Source organism: Carcharhinus amblyrhynchos, chromosome 8, assembly GCF_965287045.1.
Source record: "Carcharhinus amblyrhynchos chromosome 8, sCarAmb.v2.hapA, whole genome shotgun sequence".
Classification (NCBI taxonomy): Eukaryota; Metazoa; Chordata; class Chondrichthyes; order Carcharhiniformes; family Carcharhinidae; genus Carcharhinus; species Carcharhinus amblyrhynchos.
The window spans coordinates 33,319,733-33,344,337 of NC_137331.1; the positions used below are offsets into that span (position 1 = coordinate 33,319,733).

At 44.0% G+C, this 24,605-nt stretch overlaps 1 protein-coding gene across 2 annotated transcripts in view; it reads left to right on the forward strand.

Moving 5' to 3' along the window:
• Positions 1 to 16,101: 16,101 nt before the first annotated feature.
• sqlea (squalene epoxidase a) overlaps positions 16,102 to 24,605 on the forward strand; it is a 34,069-nt gene continuing 25,565 nt past the window's right edge. The window contains exons 1-3 of one of the 2 annotated variants that reach the window (XM_080193853.1): positions 16,102 to 16,239; positions 16,508 to 17,012; positions 20,740 to 20,995. In XM_080193853.1, coding sequence (XP_080049979.1) covers positions 16,737 to 17,012; positions 20,740 to 20,995 — 532 coding nt within the window. In that variant the 5' untranslated portion in view covers positions 16,102 to 16,239; positions 16,508 to 16,736. The remainder of the gene's footprint in view (positions 16,240 to 16,507; positions 17,013 to 20,739; positions 20,996 to 24,605) is intronic. The other variant, XM_080193854.1, reaches the window with a different exon arrangement.

Consider the following 24,605-nt stretch of genomic DNA (forward strand, 5'->3'; position numbering starts at 1 on the left):
TGGCTGCTTTCCCGAGGCAGCGGGAAATGTAGACAGAGTCAATGGATGGGAGGCTAGTTTGCATGAAAGACTGAACTACATTCACAACCCTTTGTAGTTTCTTGTGATCTTGGGCAAAGCAGGAGTCATAGCAAGCTGTGATACATTAGGAAAAGATGCTTTCTATGGTGCATATGTAAAAATCGGCAAGAATCATAATGGACAGGTCGAATTTCCTTAGCCTTCTGAGAATTGTGCATGTAAAATGCTGCACTTCAGTCTATTTACAGGCATGCACAGCAAACTAGAAAACTAACAAAATATGGCCAACAGCTTCATAAAACTTGACACAGGCGGCAGAAAGGTGACAGGTCCTTTCATGTACTTGCATCTTAACTGGTTATGTGCCTACGACATAAAGAGAAGTCGTTCTGCAGGCTTTGTGATTTAAGCAGTTCTTGTCATCTTGGATCTTGTATGTCTCTTGTGAAGACCATAAATTGGATTGAATTTGAACTTGAATTGGTTTTTGGGGCAAGCAAGGAGATGGATTAAGGGCTTGCCCTGTCCATTCTTCACGTTGGCTGTGTAACTTTGAGAAAGGAATAATTTTTATTTAAAAAATTAAGCTCTTGGTATTAGAAAAGATCAGCCATGATCTTATGAGTAGCGGAACAGTCTCAAGAGGCTGAGTAGCCTAGAAAAGATGGAGGACAAGGCTAATATGGAGCAGAAACACCAACACAGAACAATGGGGCAAAATGGCCATTTCTTCAATGTACCTACAATGGAAATTATTGAAACTCTGGAGTGTCAGGCATCCAGAATGGCTGGAGACAGCAACAACTTACATTTAGTTAGCACCTGAAAAGTAATTCATGTATCAAAGTACTTCACAGCAGCATTATAAAACAAACTATAACACCAAATAAGCAGGTATTAGGCCAGATGACCAAATGTTTGGTCAAAGAGGCAGGGTTTAAGGAGTATTTTAAAGGCAGAAGGTGAGGTAGAAAGAGGGGTTATAGAATCATAGAATTAATACAGTGCAAATGAGGTCATTCGGCCCATTGACTTAACACCAACAACAGTCCCACCCAGCTCCTATCCTTGTAACCCCACATTATTACCCTACTAATCCCCCTGAAACTAAACAGCAATGTAGCACGGCCAATCAACTTAACCCGTACATCTTTGGAGTGTGGGAGGAAACTGGAGCACCCAGAGGAAACCCATGCGGACAAGGGAAGAACATGCAGACTCCACACAGACAGTGACCTGAGGCCAGAATTGAACACGGGTTGCTGGCGCAGTGAGGCCGTAGTGCTAACCACTGTGTCACATGGGTGTAGGGAAGGAATTCCAGAACTTAAGGCCTAGTCAACTGAAGGTGCAGCCACCGATGGTGGAGCAACTAACACCATGGGTGGTCCAGACCCTCAGTTCCGATCAGCATGGAAATCCTGGGAGTTCTGAGAAAGCAGAAAATGACAGAGAGGCAAGGCCATAGAGGGATTTGAAAACAAGGACGAAAATTTTAAAACTAAGATGTTGTTTGAATGGGAGCCAATATGCATACATGGATGATAAATGAATGGGATTTGGTGCAACTTATGACAAGAGCAGCAGAGTTTTGGGTGGTGCCAAGCTTACAGAGGATAGAATGTGGGAGACCAGCCAGGATTTCATTGCAGTAATCAAGTCTAGAGGTAACAGAGACACAAATGAGCGTTTCAGCAACAAATGAGTTGAGACAAAGACAAGTCAGGCAAAGTCAGGGAGGTGGAAATAGACAGTCTTAGTGATGGTATGAATATGTGGTCAGAAGCTCATCTTGAGGTCAAATATGACATTTGCATATTTAAGGGAAGGGATCCCTTACACTTAGGTACACCAGCAGGTTGATTGTTGATATCTCAGCAACTCACCAAGGCCCCTTTGACAGCACCTTCTAAACAAGTGACCTACAAGAAGAAGGGCAGTAGTTGCATGGGAACACCACCATGTGGAGATTCACCTCCAAGCCACACAGCATCCTGACTAGGAACTAGATCACCACTCCTTTACTGTCACCGGGTCAAAATCCTGCAATGCCCTTCCTAACAGCACTGTGCATGTAGTTACATCACAGGGACTGCAGCAGTTCAAGAAGGCAGCTCACTACCACCTTCTCAAGAGCAATTAGGAATGGGCAATAAATGTTGGCCTTGCCAGGAACATCCATATCCCATGAGGAAATATATTTTAAAAATCTGTATTTTCAGTGCCATCAAAGTCACCTCCAATTGTTTTGGAAATCATGGTATCCAGGATATTGTCATAACCATAGTAAGAATCATGATGATCACAGAAGTTACCTGTTTATCTCCCTGACTTTATCTTTTCAGTCCTGAAGATATTAACAGTTGCCAGCAACAAGTTTAAGGTAAAGCTTTTAAAGTTTATTTATTAGTCACAAGTAAGGGTTACATTAACACTGCAATGAAGTTACTGTGAAATTCCCCTAGTCACCACACTCCAGCGCCTGTTTGGGTCAATGCACCGAACCAGCACGTCTTCAGACTGTGGGAGGAAACTGGAGTACCCAGAAGAAACACACACAGACACGGGAGAACATGCAAATTCTACACAGACCCTGGCTGAAGCCAGGAATCAAACCCAGGTCCCTGGCGCTGTGAGACAGCAGTGCTAACCACTGTGACATAGGCTACCAATGTGTCATCACATGTGGCTATTAATTATGTGTGATCTTGGCCAAGCAACCAATGACAGAGACACTGTCTCCCACTCTTGTTCACATCCAATTTCCATACAGGGATCACTGGGTAATGATCAGGATCAGGAACCCAGGGTGAGATTTCCCTTCCCTAAAAGAAAGGTACCAAGCACCCAACTAACACTAACAAAATGAGCACAGTTAGAGCTAGACTGGGTGCTGTCTTTGCACATCACTGTACCAGGACAGTTTCAACTCTATAGTCTGGACAAACTAGGGTTAATTTCTCTGGAGCAGTGGAGGCTGAAGGGACTCCTGATAGAAGTCTATAAAATTATGAGAGGCATAGATAGGGTTGACAGTCAGAATCTTTTTCCCAGAGTTGAAATGTCTAATAATTGGGGCCAAGAGTTTGAGGGGAGAGGGGGAAAGTTCAAAGGGGATGTGAGGGACACATTTTTAAACCCTGAGAGTGATGGGTGTCTGGAACGCACTGTCGGGTGGTGGTGGAGATAGATAAGATAGGAGAGTATAAGGAGCTTTTAGATAGGCACATGAATATGCAAAGAATAGAGGAATATTGGCCAAGGGCAGGCAGAAGGGTTTAGCTTGATTTGGCATCATAAGAATTAGGAGTAGGAGTAGGGCGTCTGACACCTCAAGCTTGCTCCTCCATTCAGTAGATCATGGCTGATCTTTTCGTGCAGTACATACCTGCATGAAAAGGTTCCTTGAATGTTCTGAACATTGGTACAACATGCTTGTCGGATACTGACTTAGGACATCAGCAGAGAAAGTAATTGCACCATTGGGTGTTTTCTGAAAAATGATTTATATTATTGCACAATATGCTTTCCTTTGTGACACTTTAGTGAAAGCAAAAAGAAAACTGATTAGAAACAATGAAGTCATTTGATTTGAAATCCCAACAGTGTGAGAGCAAATCCAAGTTTGACCAATAGGGTCAGACCATGTTCTCACATGAATTACCCACACATGCACTTTTGGAGGATGAACAACAGGAGGTAGTTTCCATCACTGGTGATACTTCTGTCACTGGAAATGTAAAAACATTGGGTTAGATTTTAATCTGCAAGACCACATGTGTTTGGATACAGGTGAAATTGACAGCCCTTGGGGAAGCCAACCAACTTTCCCATTTCACTCCAGTGCATTAGGCTGCGTGTGCTGCAACACCCACCCCCCCCTCCCCTCCTCAGGATTTCCAATTAATATAGGTTCAGTTAAAGTGATCTTTCAGCGCTATTTTCAATTTAACCTTGGTTTTACTGTGAAATCGCTGGCGAAGCCAAACTAAGTACAAGGAGGCAATTGAAGGTGCTGAATCAATCTTGGGTAAATACGTTCATATATTCTCAGTAATCAAAGATGTTTTCTTAGCTGCCAGTGGGAAAAGATTTGTTCACAATATTTTCATTGAGAGGTCATTTACTCCACCGTCAAGGCTTGCTGTATCACATCTGGATAGGTGCATCTTATGCTGCTTTAGATTGGATTTCAGAAGAGGATAGGGTGATAAAGAAGGTGCATGGCATGCTTGCCTTTATTGGTCAGGACATTGAATACAATGGTCAGAACATCATGTTGCAGTTCTTTAAAATTTTGGTTCGGCCACACTCAGATAATTGAGTTCAATTCTGGTTGTCACATGAAAGGAAGGATGTAGAGGGTTTGGAGAAGATGCAGAAGAGGTTTACCAGGATGCTGCCTGGATTACAGGGTATGAGCCATAAGGATAGACTGGACAAACTAGGGTTATTTTCTCTGGAGCAGCAGAGGCTGAAGGGAGACCTGATAGAAGTCTATAAAATTATGAGAGGGTTGACAGCCAGAATCTTTTTCCCAGAGTTGGAATGTCTAATACTAGGGTGCATGCACTTAAGGTGAGGGGGGAAAGTTCAAAGGAGATATGAACGATACATTTTTATACACTGAGATGGGGTCTGGAATGCACTGCCAGGGAAGGTGGTTGAGGTATATACGTTAGGAGCTTATAAGGAGCTTTTAGATAGGCACAGGAATATACAAGGACAAGGGAATATTGCCCAAGGGCAGGCAGAAGGGTTTAGTTTGATTTAGCATCATGTTTAGCACAACATCGTGTGCCGAAGGGCCTGTTCCTGTGTTGTACTGTTCTGTGTTCAATGGTGACCAGCAATGGCAAGAGCAATAGTACCAACTGTTGGCTGATCACAGACCTGTAGTGGCACAGGAGAGTAGAATCAGCAGAAGGGTGATCCATGAAAAATAGGATCCATGAGCAAAAGCTCAATTTGCTTGATATGTCTGAACAGCGATGTCTCAGAGTGCCATATCAGATGGTGCCAGACCTCCAAAGCCTCTGAGAAGAAGTATGCTGCCTGCATATCATGTTCGCACAGTGGCTGCCATTTCCCTCACTGTTTTTGCTTCAGCAGCCTTCCAGCGCTCTGCGTGCAGGTATTTCCAGTTTGGCCATTGCACAAAGGCACAAGACATTGCTGGTGAGTTGATTAGGAGAATTGACAAGTATGTCAGCTTTTGGCCTGCTCCGATACCGCTCAGAATGAGCAGGCAGTTCTGGCTAGTTTCCCAAAGGTGCAGGGCACCACCAATGACCTGGAGATGACAATCCAGTATCCTAGGACAAACAGGAGTGTTTGTCAACAGCAAGGCCTTCCATCCCATCAATGCATAGTTGGTATGCAGCCACATAATTTTGATTTGATTTATTATTGTCACATGTGGATGGACGATTAGCAGTGCTGTCTCACAGCGCAGGGACTTGGGTTCAATTCCAACTTTGGGTCATTGTCCTGTGCAGAGTCTGCACATTCTCCCCGTGTCTGCGTGGGTTTCCTCCGGGTGCTTCGACTTCCTTCCACAGTTTGAAAGACTTGCTGGTTAGGTGCAATGGCTATGGTAAATTATTTCTCAGAATGGGTGCTGGAGAATGGCGACAAGGGGATTTTCACAGTAACTTCATTGCAGTGTTAATGTAAGCCTACTCATGACACAAGTAATAAATTATTTATTAGTTAAAATAAATACAGTAAGTGTATTAATATACAATGAAAAGTATTGTTCCTTGTGCACTATATAGACAAAACATACCATTCATAAAGTACACAGGGAACAATGAAAGGAGAGGGTGCAGAATATAGTCATAGCTAGGATGTAGAGAAAAATCAACTTAACATAAAGATCTTAATATAGGTGTGAGCAGGATTCCCAGCTTAGGTTACTGCCATGATGGTCCGGTTCTGCAGTAGCTCAAGCTGCCTGATGTCTTTGGACCCAATGGCAGACTTAAGGGTTGGCTGCTCATTGATAAGGGATAGTCATTGCACTTTTACCTTGTGACACCCAACAGAGACCTAATCATGGAAGTCCAATAGTGCCATATGAATGCCACATCACAACTAGATGAGTCTTTGAACAAGTCATTGGCAGAAGGTTTCCAGTGCTTCAACTGACCTGGAGGCAGTTTTCAATATGTACCAGTCAGAGTATGAGAATAGTCATGCTTTGCTGTGCTTGGCACAACATCTGAGAAGCAAGTTAAGAAGGCGCAAAGTGCAGGTTCCCCTCAGATTATTTGAAGGGCAGTTTGAAGAAGAGTTGGAGAAGAATGATGAGGTTTAAGTTTAAAGTTTGTTTATTAGTGTCACAATAAATGACACTAATAAATATGTCATTAACACTGCAATGAAGTTACTGTGAACATTTTCGAGTCGCCTCACTCTGGCAGCCATTTGGGTACACTGAGGGAAAATTTAGCATGGCCAATACACCTAACCAGCACGTCTTTTAGACTGTGGGAGGAACCCGGAACACCTGGAGGAAACCCACGCAGAGACAGGAGAACATCTTCGCACAGATAGTGACCCAAGCCGGGAATTGAACCTGACGTTGTGAGGCAGCAATGCTAACCACTGTGCCACCATGCCGCCCCCATCAATGTGCCCTCAGCTGCTTACATTGCTATCTGGATGCTAGGGATGCCTTTATGAGTGCAAGATTCACTTAGGTTTCACCACCGGAATATACAATGGCCGCTCTTGCCACTTTCAACCGCTCCCCCCCCACACACAACTAAGACAGAACAATTAGATAAGCAATCAGCCATCACCATGAGCATGTCCTCATTCTACTGCACAGTGGGAGATCCTGTAGGAGATAAAAGAATAAGAAGTCTCACAATATCAGGTTAAAGTCCAACAGGTCTGAGTGAAATAAGAATATTACAAGTTATCATTACGAAGATCATATTTTGTAGTTGAAACCAAGTCAACATAACCAAGTGCAATTAGAAATTCGGGTACCTTTATTTAACATTGCCACTCCATATCTAATGGCCAGTGACCCTGAACCTCTACTTTTTCTCAGTGTCTCCTCCTCAGTGGTTGTGACCTACAGAGGGACCCCTCCAGTTCCCTGCTTCTCCAACATATTCTGTGATGTCTTCTGCAAGAAGATTATAGAGTCTGTTCATCTATTAGAATAGACAGAGATAAAACTGGTATGGAACTGCTTTTATTGAGCATCATTTAAAATTAGCATTTACAGAAAGCTAAAGAGACTGATTTACTGGAGAGAGAGAGAAGGAGAGGGTCCAAAAATTGGTCCTGATACAGACTTGATCCAAAACTTGCACAGGACTCAACTGAATTAAACTGATGACTGTTTCCACAATATATGAGTTCTTATCTGTGTTAGGAAATTACCAAGTACAAGCAGTGTCTATAACTTTCAAAAACAATTTGCAGTTGTAACTGTTCTTATGAAAAGAACCATTTCTGCTAACATTGCATCTTCAAATGCAGTTAATTTCTAAGCTCATCACAGAATTCCCAGCCCAGTTTTAAAATGTGACCAAGTTAGCTTTAAAGCTTATCACCGTTAGTTACACCAGGAGAAATACCTTAAAATGAAGTCTTTTAACTGAAGCAAACCATACAAAGGATCCCACAATTGTGAAGGACAGACCAATGAGTGAATGTAATGGCAAGTGTTCACCCAATGGAAGGACTACATTCAGTGAGAGTGGCTATGAGGGAGAGGCACAATGTTCCATAAGGATGATGATGAGTGGGGTAATGGAGGGAAGATGGAGCTATGAGGAAGTGCCTTAAATGGAGAGGATGGGTGTATCTGCGAAGTAATTGGCTGGGAGGAGTGGTGGAGTAGGCTTGACACAGCAGAGTGAGTGGGTGGGGTGATGAACATGTCAGGATTTAATTGACTGTATCATTGTTCTCACCCTTACTCATCTACTTGGATCACTAACCATTCCCTACTCTGAATTCAGAAGGGTGGCACCACACTCCTGCTGCTGACTTTCTGTACACCGTTCAAGCAGGCCTCCATGATCTCCGCTGCAGGCTTCTTCCTCTCACTGTGAGGGAACAGTATCTTTCTTCTACTCCTCAACGGCCCCAGCAGCACACCCAGGGAGACAGCAGTAGACTCATACAGTACAGAAGGAGGCCATTTGGCCCATCAAATCTGTACTGACCATAATCTCACCAAGGCCCTGTTCCCGTAAACTTCATTCACCCTTCAAATCCCCCTGAAACTAGGGTCAATTTATCATGGCCAATCAACCTAACCCACACATCTTTGGACTGTGGAGGAAACCAGACCACCTGGAAGAAACCCATGCAGACATGGGGAGAATCTGCAAACTCCACACAGATAATGACCTGAGGCTGGAATTGAACCTGGACCCCTGGTGCTGTGAGGCAGCAGTGCTAACTACTGTGCCACTGTGCTGCGCCGTAATATGATGCACAGCCTTTGCTTCTCTGGTGACTCTTCTGACATTTGCCTCCCTCTTGTTCCCGACTCCAAACTCCTTCCACTTGCTTCTTGTCCCTTGGATTGTATCACGTGGATCCTCATCATTCCCGCTGCCAACAGATACATGGAAGTCACTTCCAAGTTTCCCATATACCATCGACTGTACCCATCACCCCTCCCAACTTGTCACAAACTTAGGATCAGCACCCTTATTTCTGCCATGTGTAATTCCATGATTTGAACAGTGTATTGTATTGTTTATATCATTTTGTGTTATGTATAACAATGCCAATTACTCTAAATATTAACTTTATTTTAGTAGTTATGTACAAAATTGGAACCAGTTTACAGACTCTTGTCCCTCCATATTATTTTAAATACATTAATTATATTTTCATGTTGAGAGCTATTAGTAACACTATATTTTTCTAAATGTCTTCATTGTTCCTGCTGTCTTGTTCCCATCCTTTAAGGGAATGTGTCCCGGCACAAACATGTGACACAATAAAATATTGAAGAGATTGGGAGGTCAGATGAACAGAGGGAGATTTGTAATGCAGAAAGAGAAGGATTGCCCATTAAAGGGGCCACACTGCCACATGTGGAAATTTGGCCCCTTTAATGGGTGATACTTCGCAGGCTACATGACCAAGCTGGAACCAATGGAGAGTGAGCGTGCGAACCTGGGCCTACTGGGAGCGAGGGTGTTTGGAGTCAGGGCAATGTTAGCAATAAACCTGTATCATTGTGCTGTTAAATGCTTCATTTATATAGTCCTTCTCAATTGATAAATTCTCTAGTTTGTTACTTGCCACATTGAGCCACCTTAAGTTACTGCACTAAACACATCTCAGCATCTGTGTCTTGCGAATTACTCAGTCCGCCCATTTGTAAAAATAAAAGTAGAAGTTCCTTGCTTCCAAGCTTAAACACCATCTGTAATGAGTTCTCACTGATATATTTTGTCCCACATGTAAAGGGCAAACAAGAGGCAAACAAGAAATTTCCTGTGCTTCCTCAGAGCGGCTCCTGATTTTTCTAAAGGTTTACTGGGAAAAAGATTAAACCGCATCTGCAACCTTCACAGGTTGAATGGTATCTCGCAGTATAATCCTGTATGTATTCTCAGGTAAGGTAAGCAAAATACTGCGGATGCTGGAATCTGAAACAAGAAGAGAGGATGCTGGAAAATCTCAAGCGAGTCTGGCACCATCTATCAGGAGAGAAGCAGAGTTTTGTGTCCATCACAACGGAAAGGAGGGAGAATGTAGAAACTGCAACAAAAAGTAGCAACTTGAAGAACAAAAGACAGGTGGCCTGGTGTGTGGTGGGGGAAGGGGTGTTTTGCATTGAGAAAATACATGTATAGGATGTTTTAGAGAAAAAGAAGAAAGGTGGGGTTTAAGATGGGGGAGAAATCTAAAGTTACTGAAATCAGTGCTGAGTCCCAAGGGCTGCAACATGCCCAACTGGAAGATACATTTTCAAGTGTTGGATTTCTTTTCAGATGTCCATCTATTTGTATTTCATTCAAGACCATAAGTCAATAGTATCAGTTAAAATTTTTAAAATGTGTTTTTTGTGAGGTGCTCACAATTGTTCTGAGCACAATTCTCAAACGTTTTTAAAGTTAAAGTTTTTTTATTAGTCACAAGTAGGCTTGCATTAACAGTGCAATGAAGTTACTGTGGAAATCCGCTAGTCGCCACACTCTGGTGCATGCTCCGGTACACTGAGGGAGAATTTAGCATGGCCAACGCGTCTAACCAGCATGTCTTTTGGACTGTGGGAGGAAGCCGGAGCCCCTGGGGGAAACCCATGCAGACACGTGACCTGGTGTGTGACAGGGGAAGGGATGTTTTGCATTGAGAGAATACGTGTACGGGATGTTAAAGATAAAGAGAAGAAAGGCAGGGTTTAAGATGGAGGAGAAAGGTCAAAATCTAAAGTTACTGAAATCATTGCTGAGAACATGCGAACTCCACTCAGACAGTGACCCAAGCTGGGAGTTGAACCCAGGTCCCGAGCACTGTGAGGCAGCAGTGCTAATCACTGTGCTGCCGTGCTGCCCCACGGCAACCTTATCAAGTCAACAAGTGTAAGTGAAAATACTAACTCAATTTTCCAACAGGTCCCTAGACCTACGGAGACTGATTGTAGAGGCCTGCATATAGAATATTTGACAATAGCAAATTATAGCTCATGCTTACACTTTGCTGTCTTTGAAAATGGTTCTATTTTAAAACTCTCAGTCTTGTTTTCAAATCCACCCATGTCCTAGACAATTTCCCTACTACATCCACCCATTCCTTTGGGGAAATGAAATCAGCTGTCCTTACCTCGTCTGGCCTACAGCTGACTCCAGATCCACAGCAATGTGGTTGACTCTCAAATGCCCTCTGAAATGGAGGGCAATTAGGGATGGGCAATAAATGCTGGACCCATCCAGCGATGCCCATATTCCTGTAAATGAAAATAAATCTGACCTCTCCCACATGATGTGGGAATGCCAGCGTTGGACTGGCGTAAACACAGTAAAAAGTCTGACAACACCAGGTTTTAGTCCAACCGTTTTATTTGATAATACTCACAAGCTTTCAAGGGGACTGCCTCTTCGTCAGGTGAATGGAGAGTTCTGGCCTCAGACAGAGCATATAAAGCACAGACAGTTTAAAGATTACTGATTAAAATGCGAATCCTTACACCTAACCTGCTGTTCAAGACCTGAAGTGGCTGACAATGTGAGTGGAAGGAGCACTGATCACAGGTTACAGAGATGTGTATTGTCTCCAGACAGTACAGTAAGTGAGGTTTTGCAAACCCAGGCAAGTCACGGGGGTTACAGATAGTGCAACATGAACCCAAGATCCCTGTTGAGACCATCCTCAGTTCCGCACACATGAGGACGGTCTCAACAGGGATCTTGGGTTCATGTCGCACTATCTGTAACCCCCGTGACTTGCCTGGGTTTGCAAAACCTCACTTACTGTACTGTCTGGAGACAATACACATCTCTGTAACCTGTGATCAGTGCTCCTTCCACTCACATTGTCAGCCACTTCAGGTCTTGAACAGCAGGTTAGGTGTAAGGATTCGCATTTTAATCAGTAATCTCTAAACTGTCTGTGCTTTATATGCTCTGTCTGAGGCCAGAACTCTCCATTCACCTGACGAAGAGGCAGTCCCCTCGAAAGCTTGTGAGTATTATCAAATAAAACGGTTGGACTAAAACCTGGTGTTGTCAGACTTTTTACTCTCCCACATGCACAGCTTTAGTTGCCTCACCACTGGCAGCTGTGCCTTCAGCTGCCTGGGCTGTAAGTTTTGGAATTCCCTCTCTAAGCCTCTCTGTCTCTTGCTCCTTTTCTATGTCCCTCTTTGAAACCAATGTCCTCGACTAAGGCCAGGATTTTCTAGTCCTGCCGGCAACAGACATTATCGTGGAGGGAGGTGCAGGAGGAGAGGGGATAGAAAATTGTTGATCATTTTTCACCTGTACATGGGGTGGCACACAGTTCTAGCTCAACATTATCTCTCTCAACTCCTTCACTGTCCATCATACTCTTTGCCCAATGTTCAAAATGTGATGAGCAGAGTTTTCCGGCGCAAAATTATTGGGAAGACCAAAGCTATTGTTTTCTGTCCCCAGTACATACTCCATTCTCTAAACACTAACTCCATCTCATTCCCTGGGAAATAATCTGATGTTAACCAGATGGGTTTGCAAACTTGGCATCGTAAGGTGAGCTTCTGACAACATGTTTGTGTAGTTGCTAAGACCACCTATTTCTACTTCCGTAATATCTGTTCTGCCTCGGCTTATCCACTGTTGAAACCTTCATCCCTGCCTCTAGGTTTAATAATTCTGGTCTCTCACAATCTACTCTCTGTAAACTTGAGGTCATCCGAAACTCTGCTGCTAATGTCCTCTACACACACCGACTCCTGCTCACCCATCACCTTTCATTGACCTACATGGGCTCCAGATGAAGGAACACCTGGATTTTAAATGTTTCATTCTTATTTTCAAATCCCTCTATGCCTTGGTCACTCCCTATCTTTGTAATCTCCACCAGTCCCCTAACCCTCTGAGATATGAGCATTCTAACCTCTTGTGCATCCTAATTTTCATTGCTGGTGGCCTTCCTTTCGGCTGCCAAGACCCTAAGCTCTAGAATACCCTTTCTATATTTCCCTACTCCTCTTCCATTCTTCCAAACACTTCTTAAAGCCTACTTCTTTCTTGAAACTTTTGATCCTTTGCTATGATCTCAATTTAAGTGTTTCGGTAACAAATTTTATTTAATAATGATCCTTTGAAGCACATTAGGACATTTAATTATGTTTAAGGTGATATATACATGCAAGTTGTTGTTGTGTGTGCCACCATAGATTCTGCACTCAATATTCCTAATGTTGATGATAGGCGCAAAGGGTCAGGAGAGGATGGAAATGATCAGGAGACATGTGAGACCGTGGAAATGGAGGTCCTGCCCAATTCAAAGGTAGGACCTCATCATTATTTCTACACTTCCATTTCCCACCAGACAGCTGTACAATTGGAAGATGGGTTGGATGGCTGTTGGGAAGGCCAGCAGCAGTAGGTGGCAGGTACTGACCCTTGGTGATGTCCATGGCAAGAGGGAGTGTGGAGGGAAAGGATGAATAACAACATTGGCTAGGATATGGGGGTGATACAGCTATAATCATGCCATAGAGTGGATATCAGTGCTTGGGGGATGGGAAGTCTGCAATGAAGCAATGGGGAGAGAAGCTCCTATTGAAGGGATAGAGGGGAAAGGCTGAAGGCTTCCTAGAAGGGGCAAGGTTGGGTGACCACTCCTGCTCCACCAAGCCCTCGAACTGCGCTGTGAAAATACTGATTCTTTTGATTCAGCAGCTCTGGCCTCAGGTTTCCCAGGACCTGGGACCTCAAATAGCAATTATTAAAATTGAGGTAGTGTCAGGAAGGTAGGAAAAGGCAGATTCTGGGTGCAGAGGGGAAGGTGTCACACATTTGGGTGCAGAGGGCCTGGCTGCACAGGGATGGGTGGCAAACAATGGGTGCAGAGATGGTCATAGTACACAATGCAGAGTAGAGGGTGAATGACAATGGCTGGGTATTATGGTCACCCATGAAGGGGTTTGGCAGATAAAGGGGGAGTAACATTGGTGAGCTATGCCATGGACACTGTTCCCAATTTCTACCCACCCCCACTACAATTTACGACTTAAAGTCCCATTTCTCCCACCCCCCCCTTCCCTCCCCTCGCTTGCTGCTATGGGTAAAATCTTTGTGCAGGGAGGGAGGTGCCAAGTATGCAGCCTGGTGATCCACTTGGACTGGCAGTAAGCAGATGGTGGGAGTGTGGGGAGGGGGAAGGAAGTAATTCCTTTACTGGTTCCCTGTATCCATTGGCGGCCCCACAAAACTCTGATTATCCCTTCATTTTCCCTCCTCTGCTACCTTGAGCACACTGGCACTTTGGCCCTCTTGTCACCACCTAACATCCTGGCTCAGCTCAAGCTGATTAATGGCTATGCCAAATTGCCCTTCGCGTCCAAAGATGTGGAGGTTAGGTGGATTAGCCATGGTAAAATGCATGGGTTATAGGGATAGGATAGAGGGAGTGCCTGGGTTGGATGCTCTTTCAGAGTCAGTGCAGACCCAATGGGCCAAATAGCCTCTTATTACACTGTAGGGATTCTATGGTTGTTTGGCCAACAGCTGTTAATTGGCTGAGAGGTGAGCTGGCAAAGCGGGTGTAGACTCACCCCCATTTTGACAGAAGATTAAGTTGGATCCTCACCTCCAGCGTAAAGTCTGGATAACTAAGTGTGCAGGAGAGAGTGTGACACAATGAGTGCAGAGGGGAGAATAGCACACATGTTGCAAGCAATGCAGGAAGGAGTGACACATTGGCTTCAACATTAACTCCTTCTCGATACTTTGGCAGGGGGCTGACAGAGGGGGTTATCAATGAGAAAACAGGGAACACAATCCCAAAGCATCATTGAAGGTTAACATGCAGGTGCAGCAGGAAATTAGGAAGGCTAAAGGTATGCTAACCTTTATCACAAGACAGTTTGAGTAATAGGAGCAGTGAAGTCTTGTTTCCATTGTATGGAACCTTGATTACACAGCACCTGGTAGTAGTGAGTGCAGTTTTGCTTTGCTTACCTTAGGAAGGATATTATTGCCATTTAGGAAGCGTGACAAAGGTTCACCAGACTTAGAAGCAGAGAAAAAACATAGAAACATAAAAAAAACTACAGCACAAAACAGGCTCTTCGGCCCACAAATTGCGCCGAACATGTTTCTACCTAGTAGGCTTACCTATAACTCTCTATCTTACTAAGTTCCATGTACTTATCCAAAAGTCTCTTAAAAGACCCTATCGAATCCACCTCCACCACCACTGCCAGCAGCCGATTCCACACACCCACCACCCTCTGAGTGAAAAACTTACCCCTGACATCTCCTTTGTACCTACTCCCCAGCACCCTAAATATGTGTCCTCCCTGTTTCTGGGATGGCAGGACTGTCCTATTGTTAAAGTAAAAGTTTATTTATTCATCACAAACAGACTTACTTTAACACTGCAATGAAGTTACTGTGAAAATCCCGTTGTTGCCATATTCTGGCACCTGTTCGGGTACACTGAGGGAGAATTTTGCATGACCAATTGATTTGATTTATTAATGTCACATGTATTAATATACAGTGAAAAGTATTGTTTCTTGCATACTGTACAGAGCATACTGTACATAGAGAAGGAAGGGAGAGAGTGCAGAATGTAGTGTTACAGTCATAGCTAGGGTGTAGAAAACAATCAACTTAGTGCGAGGTAGGCCTATTCTGAAGTTTTACTGCATCAGGGAAGAAGCTGTTCTTGAATTAGTTGGTTTGTCACCCCAGACTTTTGTATCTTTTTCCAGACGGAAGAAGGTGGAAGATAGAATGTCTGGGGTGTGTGAGGTCCTTAATTATGCTGGCTGCTTCATTGAGGTAGTGGGAAGTGTATACAGAATCAATGGATGGTTTGCGGCCATTGGGGAGAAGGTAAGGATAGGGTGCAGAATATAGCATTGCAGTGACAGATAGGATGAGGGGAAAGATTGGCTTTATATGGGAAAGGGCAGAATGAGCTACTGGTGTTCCTGACTGACTGTTGTGCTGCTGTATATTGGGTTTTCACAATGCAATTATGAAGCTGGGTTTGAAGGGGGCCTGGGGATGAGGATGCTGGAGCAGGGTTTTCACAATGCAGTTGCGGAGCTGGGTTTGAATGGGACCTGGGAATGAGGATGCTGCTGCTGTATATTGGGTTTTCACAATGCGTTGTGGAGCTGGTTTGAATGGGACCTGGGGATGAGGATGCTGCTGCTGATGTTGCCGCTTCCCCCCTTTGTGACATCACATCGTGCTAGGAGACGGGAGAAGCGGGGCTCCCTCGCGCCGCCCTCCGATTGGCCAGCCTTCCGATAGCGTGAGCTCTGCTCACCCGCACGCCGCTCACTGATTGGCCGCGGACGCGGAAGAGAGGGCGGGGACAATCACTCGCTACTTCATTCACATCTTTTGTTACATCCCCCCCAGCTGATCCAGCAGCACAGGGAGCAAAGACTCCTGTACCAGTCAATGCAGCATCAGCAAGCCCGGCACACTCACGTTCTTCACTCGGGGAAAGACATTCCTGGGGGGTGGGTGAAACATACAATGCAACTGACACAAAGAACAGGTTACTGCAAATGATTTCTGCTTTAAAATGTTCATCCTGCTGTAACGTATTTGATGTCCCAATATTCGATTACGCTTAATAATATTTACTTCATAAAAGATAATCAGAGGATTTTTTACGAAGAGTAATTCTGTAACAAGTCAGACATTGCTGACAGACCCGGACTGAGCAAAGTTCAGAGCTTTATCTTAATAGGATTATTGTTGAACTGTGAAAGAATTGCATTTGTCCTGTCTATCTGGATTATGTTTCTCTTTTCCTCCCGCAGTGACCAGTCGAGAATAAAGCTGACAGAAGGTCAGATACAGGCTAGAAAAATCAAAGTGAACGCTTCTGAAGACCTAGGTGAAGGAATGTGCTAAGAAATTGGTCAAAACAGAATTTAATTTTATGTTTATGCTGTAGGCTTGCTTTGAGAAAAATACCCATTTGGACTTTTCTGGAACATTTGCTGGCGTTCAGTTAAATTTGACGGGGTGAGATCCGGCTCTAATAAAATGTGGACTTTCCTGGGAATTGCGACTTTTACCTATGTCTATAAGAAGTGCGATGACTTACTGAGCGTGAGCTACGCTAACAAGGAGCTGCTCGGGGCATTCTTGATCTTTTTCTCCCTAGGGTTGATCCTGTCCTATCGATACAGGTACGGTCAAGGGAAAGGCAAAAAGCAACCTTCAGACCTGGGGTTCATCTCCCAGCTCCTCTCAGCCCTGCCCTTGGCAAGCTCCTTCTTCAGCAGGCTAACAGAATCGAGTAATACTGAGCAAGGCAAGGTAGGCACAGAACAACCAGTGTTCTTATTACAAGGAGGGGGTGGGGGGCATGAATTATTATTGATATGGTACATTATTATTATTAATTATGTCGCCATTGCTAAAATATGTTCTAAAATTCCGACTGAAACTATTGTAGCTCTTAACTTAATAACCAATTGCGGTACAATACGTTGGTACAGGAAACCAGTTTAATTTAGATCTGAAACAAATGTGTTTGGGGAAATTTAATTTTGATGTCCTCTCTATCTGTGTGGCCTTTGAAAGATGAAAATGACTTGAAAGAATGGTAGTGTGCTCGCAAAGTTCGAAGAACAGTTTAAAAAGAGGATAACGTTTGGAATGTAAAATCATTAAAAATAATATATCGTGCTCATCAGAGCGAGTGGAGAATGAGCCTTAAAATTATTTATCTAGATTTTTTTTAGGTTAATCTGGCCAAAGATACAAACGTTTAAACTGGATTTGGCATAATATTTTTTGTAATGACCAGAATGTTGGGTTTATTTATCCATTGGTAACAAACAGCGGCCCAGACATGACAGTTAGATTTACTGCGGCCTTGTTAATTATTAATTGATATTCAGAGGCAGCAATTAACTGGCAGCTGAGACAGTTTAGTATAAAAGTCAGGGGTACTGAGATAAATATGAACGCATTATTATTTTAATACAATATTGTATATATTTAATTTCATGTATATGTTGAATTATAACACTGTGTTACAAAGTGGATTAAAGCATAAAAACTTGCATTTATATCGCTTTTTTAAACTGTAAAATAGGCCACAAAATGCTTCATAAATGAGGGGAATGAAGAGGAGGTAAAAGGGGGAGATTGTTTGCATTGTCAGAGAAAGATTGATCAAAGAGAGGTTTGGAGATTTGTTTTTTTAAAAAAAAGTGATGAAGGAAGTGAAGATTTTAAGGAGCAAGTTCTTGATTAAAAGAATGCGGGGTGGCGGGGGGGGGGGGAGGCTGGGAGTACAGACAAGGTGGGGAAGAGAGACAGCAAAGAGATAACAGGCCAGAAAGCCCTGACCATCACTGGACAGGTGAAGGTGCAACCCAGAAACAAATTATTCTTTTGCCAAATTGGAAACTGCTAACCAGGATTTTGACTGTGCTCAAAAACATAATGATGACGTTAGAGCCTAAAACAATGGGCAGACGGATGATCTTTCTGGAAGGGGTTAAAGTTGAGATAATGTTCATGTGGGCTGAACTCTCACCAGTAGAATCACTTAAACATCACCGAAGCATTCTGTCATTTTATACTGTGTACCGCTCCTCTTGTGGAATGTAACAACGGCACATCTTTGTTCACATTTCAACTTGCACAAAATGGAGTACCGCCTGAGTCAGAATGCTTCTCGCATCACACTGGAAATCATCAGCGTGGTATGCAACAATACATTTCTGTCCGCATACCAGCTTGCTCGCATGAAATAAGCAAGGCTGCATTGCAGAGTTTAATCTGAGCCACACAAAACCTCAGTTCAAATGTGGTCACCTCTCAAATATAAAGAATATTTTAAATATTTGTTAAAAGTTCTCAGTGTTAAATAGTGATTTTATTTTTAATCTTTCTCTTAAATGTCTCTCTTCCGCTTCTCAAGTTGTTGTCTCATGGCGGATAAAAAGATTAAAGATTTACATTGATGTATTATTTTTCCTCAGTTCCCTCCCTGCCTCCCAAAGTACTTCACGGCCAATGAAGTAGTTTTAAACTATAGCCACTGTCGCAAAAGTGGTGACCAATTTATGCACAGCAAGCTCCCACAAAAGACTAAATGATTTATAATCTGTTTTGGTGACATTGATTGAGGGATAACTATTGGCATGGACACCAAGGAGGACTGCTCAACCATTCTGTGGCATTGTGCCACAGGATCTCCTGCATCCACCTGAGAGAGTGGATAGGGCCTCGGTTTAACAGAATAGATTCCCTACAGTGCAGAAGGCGGCCATTCAGCCCATCAAGTTTGCACCAAGCACAGTCCCATCCACCCCCTATTCCCACAACCCCTCATATTTTCTCTGCTAATCCCTCTGATACTAGGGTTAATTTAACATGACCAATCAACCTAACCTGCACATCTTTGGACTGTGGGAGGAAACCGGAGCACCCGGAGGAAACCCATGCAGACATGGGGAGAATGTGCAAATTCCACACCTGAGTGGAGCCACCTGAGGCTGGAATTGAAACTGGGTCTTGGCGCTGTGAGGCAGCAGTGCTAACCACTGTGCCACCGTGCTGTCCAAACATACCATCTACAGGACAGCAGGCACCTCTGTCAGTGCAGCATTCCGTCAGTATTGCACTGAAGTGTCAGCCTCGCTTTTGTTTGGAGGCTCAAATTGCAGAGGGAGGGCATGAACCCATAATCTTCTGACACAGAGACCAGTAGCTACAACTGACATTACAATCATCAGCCCTTTCTGCCACACCAGGCTACGACCGACATTACAAATGTTAGTCCTCCTGTGTTAAGTAGCCATTCACCAGAATGTGGGTTTACAAAGTGAGAGCCAGCTTATTTAATCTTGGGGAGAAATCATACCTGAACCTGATCCTATTCTCAAGTAATTTGTGTACATTTGTGCTTACTAGCAGGAGCCATGGATAGTGATGGGGAATAATAAATGTAAACTTCTCCTCCACCTAGCTTCGGGACACTAAGGCACACTCAGTTCACTCGAGCTAAGTTCATTCAGCAGACTGTAGTTTGGGATTTTCCCACTCTTTAGATTTCTGTACCGTGCATTTATAATCTGAATTGTTGCGAGGTCCCCAATGATATTTAAAAGTTTAAATTTTAAATTTAGAAGTTTATTTATTAGTGTCACAAGAGGCCTTACATTAACACTGCAGTGAAGTTACCGTGAAAATACCCTTGTTGCCAACTCCGGCGCCTGTTCGGGTACACTGAGGGAGAATTTAACATGGCCAACAACTAAGACTTTCGGACTGTGGGAGGAAACCGTGCAGACACGGAGAATATGCAGACTCTGCAGAGACATTGACCCAAGCTGGGAATTGAGCCCGGGACCCTGGTGCTGTGAGGCAGCAGTGCTAACCACAGGGCCAAGATGAAATAGTCAATTGAAATAGCAAGTGCACACGGGCACAGAGAGGGCAGTCAGTTTTTGATCCCCATTGCGAGGATTCCAATCCGATCTGGATAATGGCATCTCCAAAAAACAGAAAATATTTTCTGACAACTTAAGAAATATAGCTGCAATTACATATGATACCATTGTTGTGATTTTGAGAGACAACACTGAATGATAGAATAGCAGAATGCTTTACCAACACATTGTAATACAAGGCAATGGGCATAACTTGTAATTCCCTACATGCATAGTCTCGAATCTTGGCCGTAACTTTGATAACAATGGTTTTGGAGAAGGCATCAGTAACATTTTACTTCATGGGACATTTTACTGAGTGAAAGGCACAATATAAATGCAAGTTGTTGTTGTCACAACTTCTGTGAATGCGGCAATTGTGAAATACCTCACGAGCTTCCTTCTAAATTCTGGCCACAATTGAAGAGAAATCACCAAGAGAAATGGGGTAAGTGGTAATTTTTAGCCTTTATGCCATTTCTCTGGTGTTTCTGTTACAGCCAAAGATGCAGCAAGAAATTAGGAGAAAGCCCTGTGGAATTTCAAGAACAATAAATAAAATTTGAAGATTTCTCATTCCTTCTGTCTTGGTGCAGCCCAAGAAAAGGAAGATCAGTTTCTCAGAGTCTGTTCAGACAGAAAATTCCTCTGGCGCCAGGATTTTTTCCCAATCTGACCCAGAGGTCATCATTGTAGGCTCTGGGGTCCTGGGCTCTGCATTGGCTGCTGTCCTAGCAAGAGATGGAAGGAACGTGACCGTGATTGAGAGAAACCTGAAGGAACCAGACAGAATCGTTGGAGAGTTGTTACAGCCTGGGGGATATCGTGCACTGAAGGAGCTTGGGCTTGAAGGTACGAAAAAAGGCAACCAGGACTAATGTTGCATTAACCTGGAATAGCAATCCATCATCAAATCCTGGTCCGGTGGCAAAGTGGTTATGCTGGTCTTGATCAATAAGGGATCAGGGGTTATGTGGAAAAGGCAGGAGAATGGGGATGAGAAAAATATCAGCCATGATTGAATGGTGGGGTAGAGTCAATGGGCTGAGTGGTCTAATTCAGCTCCTGTGTCATATGGTTTTATGGTCAATGAATAATCTAGAGGTTTAGGCTCATAATCCAGATTCACCTCAGCTACTGGGGGAATTTCAATTGAGTTAATTTAATACATCTGGAATAAAGAAGGTAATATCAGTAATGGTGAGCAGGCACTTACTATTGTAAGAATGGTTCAATCACGCTCTTTAGGGAAGGGAACCTGACTTCCTTCATCTGTCTGGCCTGCGTGTGTCTCCAAACCCACAGCTATGTGGTTGACCATTAAGTTCCCACTGAGATGGCGTAGTAAGGCACTCAATTGTATCAAAGACTGCCACAGTGGTTCAGGTAAGGCAGCTTATCAGCTTGTCAATGGCAACTAGGATTGGACAACTAATGCTGGTTTTGCCAATGTTGCATTCATCCCATGAATATCTAAAAGAAAACTAAACCATTAGGGTAGTGGAACATTTCACCCTGAAAAGAATAATGATTTGAATGCTTAATTTTCTTCCACACCCTCCGCACAATTTGCCGTTCCCCCAATCTTGGTGTCATCAGCAAATTTCGACACCCTACACTCGGTTCCCTCCTCCAGATCATCTATATAAATGGTAAAAAGCTGAGGCCCCAGCACCGACCCCTGGGGCACTCCACTAGTCACCATCCGCCAATCCGAATAGCACCCGTTGACCCCCACTCTCTGCCTCCTATTTGACAGCCAATCCTCTATCCACGCTAACACCCTACCCCCAACTCCATGTCCCTCGGCCTTCTGCAATAACCTCTTGTGAGGTACTTTGTCAAACGCCTTCTGAAAATCTAGAAAGACCACATCCACCGGCTCTCCTCTATCCACCGCCCTAGACACATCCTCATAGAACTCCAGTAAATTTGTCAGACACGACTTCCCTTTAATGAAACCGTGCTGCGTCTGCTCTATCAAGCAATTCCCTTCAAGATGCCTCGCAATTTCCTCCTTAATGACAGATTCTAACATTTTACCCACCACAGACGTTAAACTAACCGGCCTATAATTCCCCGCCTTTTGCCTGGCACCCTTCTTAAACAACGGCGTAACATTAGCCGTTTTCCAATCATCCGGCACTTCCCCGGAATCCAGCGACGTCTGGAAAATAACCACCAAGGCATCCACTATCACCTCCACCATTTCTTTCAGAACCCTCGGATGCATTCCATCCGGTCCTGGGGACTTGTCCACAATCAGTCCCTCCAGTCTGTCGAGCACCGCCTCTCTAGTAACAGTAATGTCATTAAGACCCTCCAGTCCTACCACCTTTCCATCTCTAACACCCGGCAAATTATTCACGTCCTCCTCCGTGAAGACAGAAACAAAAAAGTTATTCAATACCTTAGCCATATCCCCATCCCCTACCACTAGGTCCCCTTTCTCATCCTCTAAAGGACCAACATTCACCCTAGCCAGCCTCTTCCTTTTTATATATTTATAAAAACTCTTGCTATCCTTTTTTATATTAAGCGCTAGCCCAGCTTCATAGTTTCTCCTACCCTTCTTTATCAACTTCTTTGTCAATCTTTGTTGACATTTAAACCTCTCCCAATCCTCTTCTCGCCCACTACTCTTAGCTACTCTAAATTCCTCCGCTTTTAATTTAACACTTTCCTTCACCTCCTTCGTTATCCACGGCTTATTACCTCTCTTCCTACTATCCTTTTTGACCATCGGAATAAATTTCCGCTGAGCACCAAGAAAGATCTCCTTAAAGATCCTCCACTGCTCCTCAACAGACCCTCCCTCCAACGCGCTCCCCCAGTCCACATTCGCCAATTCTTCTCTCATCCTACCGTACTCCACTCTATTCAAACAGAGGACGCGTGTCCGGGAACCCACTTTCTCCTCCTCCATCTGCACCAGAAACTCCACCATACAATGATCACTCTCCCCAAGAGGATCCTTCACCACAAGGTCCTTAATTCTACCCGCCTCATTACATAGCACCAGATCCAAGATAGCTCGCTCCCTCGTCGGCTCCAACACACACTATTCGAGGAAACTATCCCAGCAGCATTCCAAGAACTCTTCCTCGAGCCCCCCGCGTCCAACATGGGTCGACCAATCAATATGCAGATTGAAATCCCCCATAACTACGGCCGTCCCATTCCTGCACGCCGCACTTATTTGCGCGTTAACAGCAGAAGGATCTAGATAGGCTGGGCGAATGGGCCAGGAAATGGCAAATGGAATTTAATGTTGGCAAGTGTGAGGTAGTCCACTTTGGTAGGAAGAATGGTAAGAAGGACTATTACTTACGGGGCGAAAAACTGCAGCAGGCGACGGTGCAGAGGGACCTCGGGGTCCTTGTGCATGAGTCGCAAAAACCCAGCTTGCAGGTGCAGCAGGTGGTCAGGAAGGCTAATGGGATGCTGGCCTTCATAGTGAGGGGGATTGAATATAAAAGTAGGGAGGCCTTGCTGCAGCTGTATAGGGCATTGGTGAGGCCGCAGCTGGAGTACTGTGTGCAGTTTTGGGCGCCGCACCTGCGCAAAGATATTTTGGCCTTGGAGGGAGTGCAGAGGAGGTTTACTAGGCTGATACCGGAGTTGAGGGGGTTGAGCTATGAGGAGAGGCTGAATAAACTGGGCTTGTACTCGTTAGAGTTTAGAAGAATGAGGGGAGATCTCATTGAGACATATAAGATGATGAATGGGATGGATAGGATAGAGGTGGAGAGACTCTTCCCGCTCAGAAAGGATAGTAGGACTAGGGGGCACAGGCTCAAGATAAAAGGGGGGCGGTTTAGAACGGAGTTGAGGAGGAACTTCTTCACTCAAAGGGTGGTGAATCTCTGGAATTCTCTGCCCGTTGAAGTGGTGGAGGCTGCCTCACTAAATATTTTTAAGACGCGGGTTGATGGGTTTTTGATAAGAGAGGGGATTAAGGGTTATGGGGAGAAAGCGGGAAAGTGGAACTGAGCAGCGACAGATCAGCCATGATCTTATTGACTGGCGGGGCAGGCTCGAAGGGCTAGATGGCCTACTCCTGCTCCTATTTCTTATGTTCTTATGTTCTTATGTTATGTTCTTATGTTAATTTTCTTTGCCTCTTTAAAAGATTAGACATTCGAGACGCTGTTAAAATTTAAAGTTAAAAATAAAAGACTGGAGATGGAGAGTGGGTTGACCAGCATGCCTGGAGGAATTCTTGTGACGCATTAGAAACAAAACATTAACCCACCTCTTTTTCAGATGTTGATTCATCTACTCTGAAAGCCATCTGCTTCCAGTTTTGTAGAGATTCAGTATTCATTTCTTTCCTTTACAGATACATGAGAATGAACAATAAAAAACAAAAAGTGGTCCATCCAGAGCTGATGAAGTCTTTGTGCCTTAGCAACTAGATCATACAATCTCCTGGGAACCTGGGAACACCCCACAACTCCAG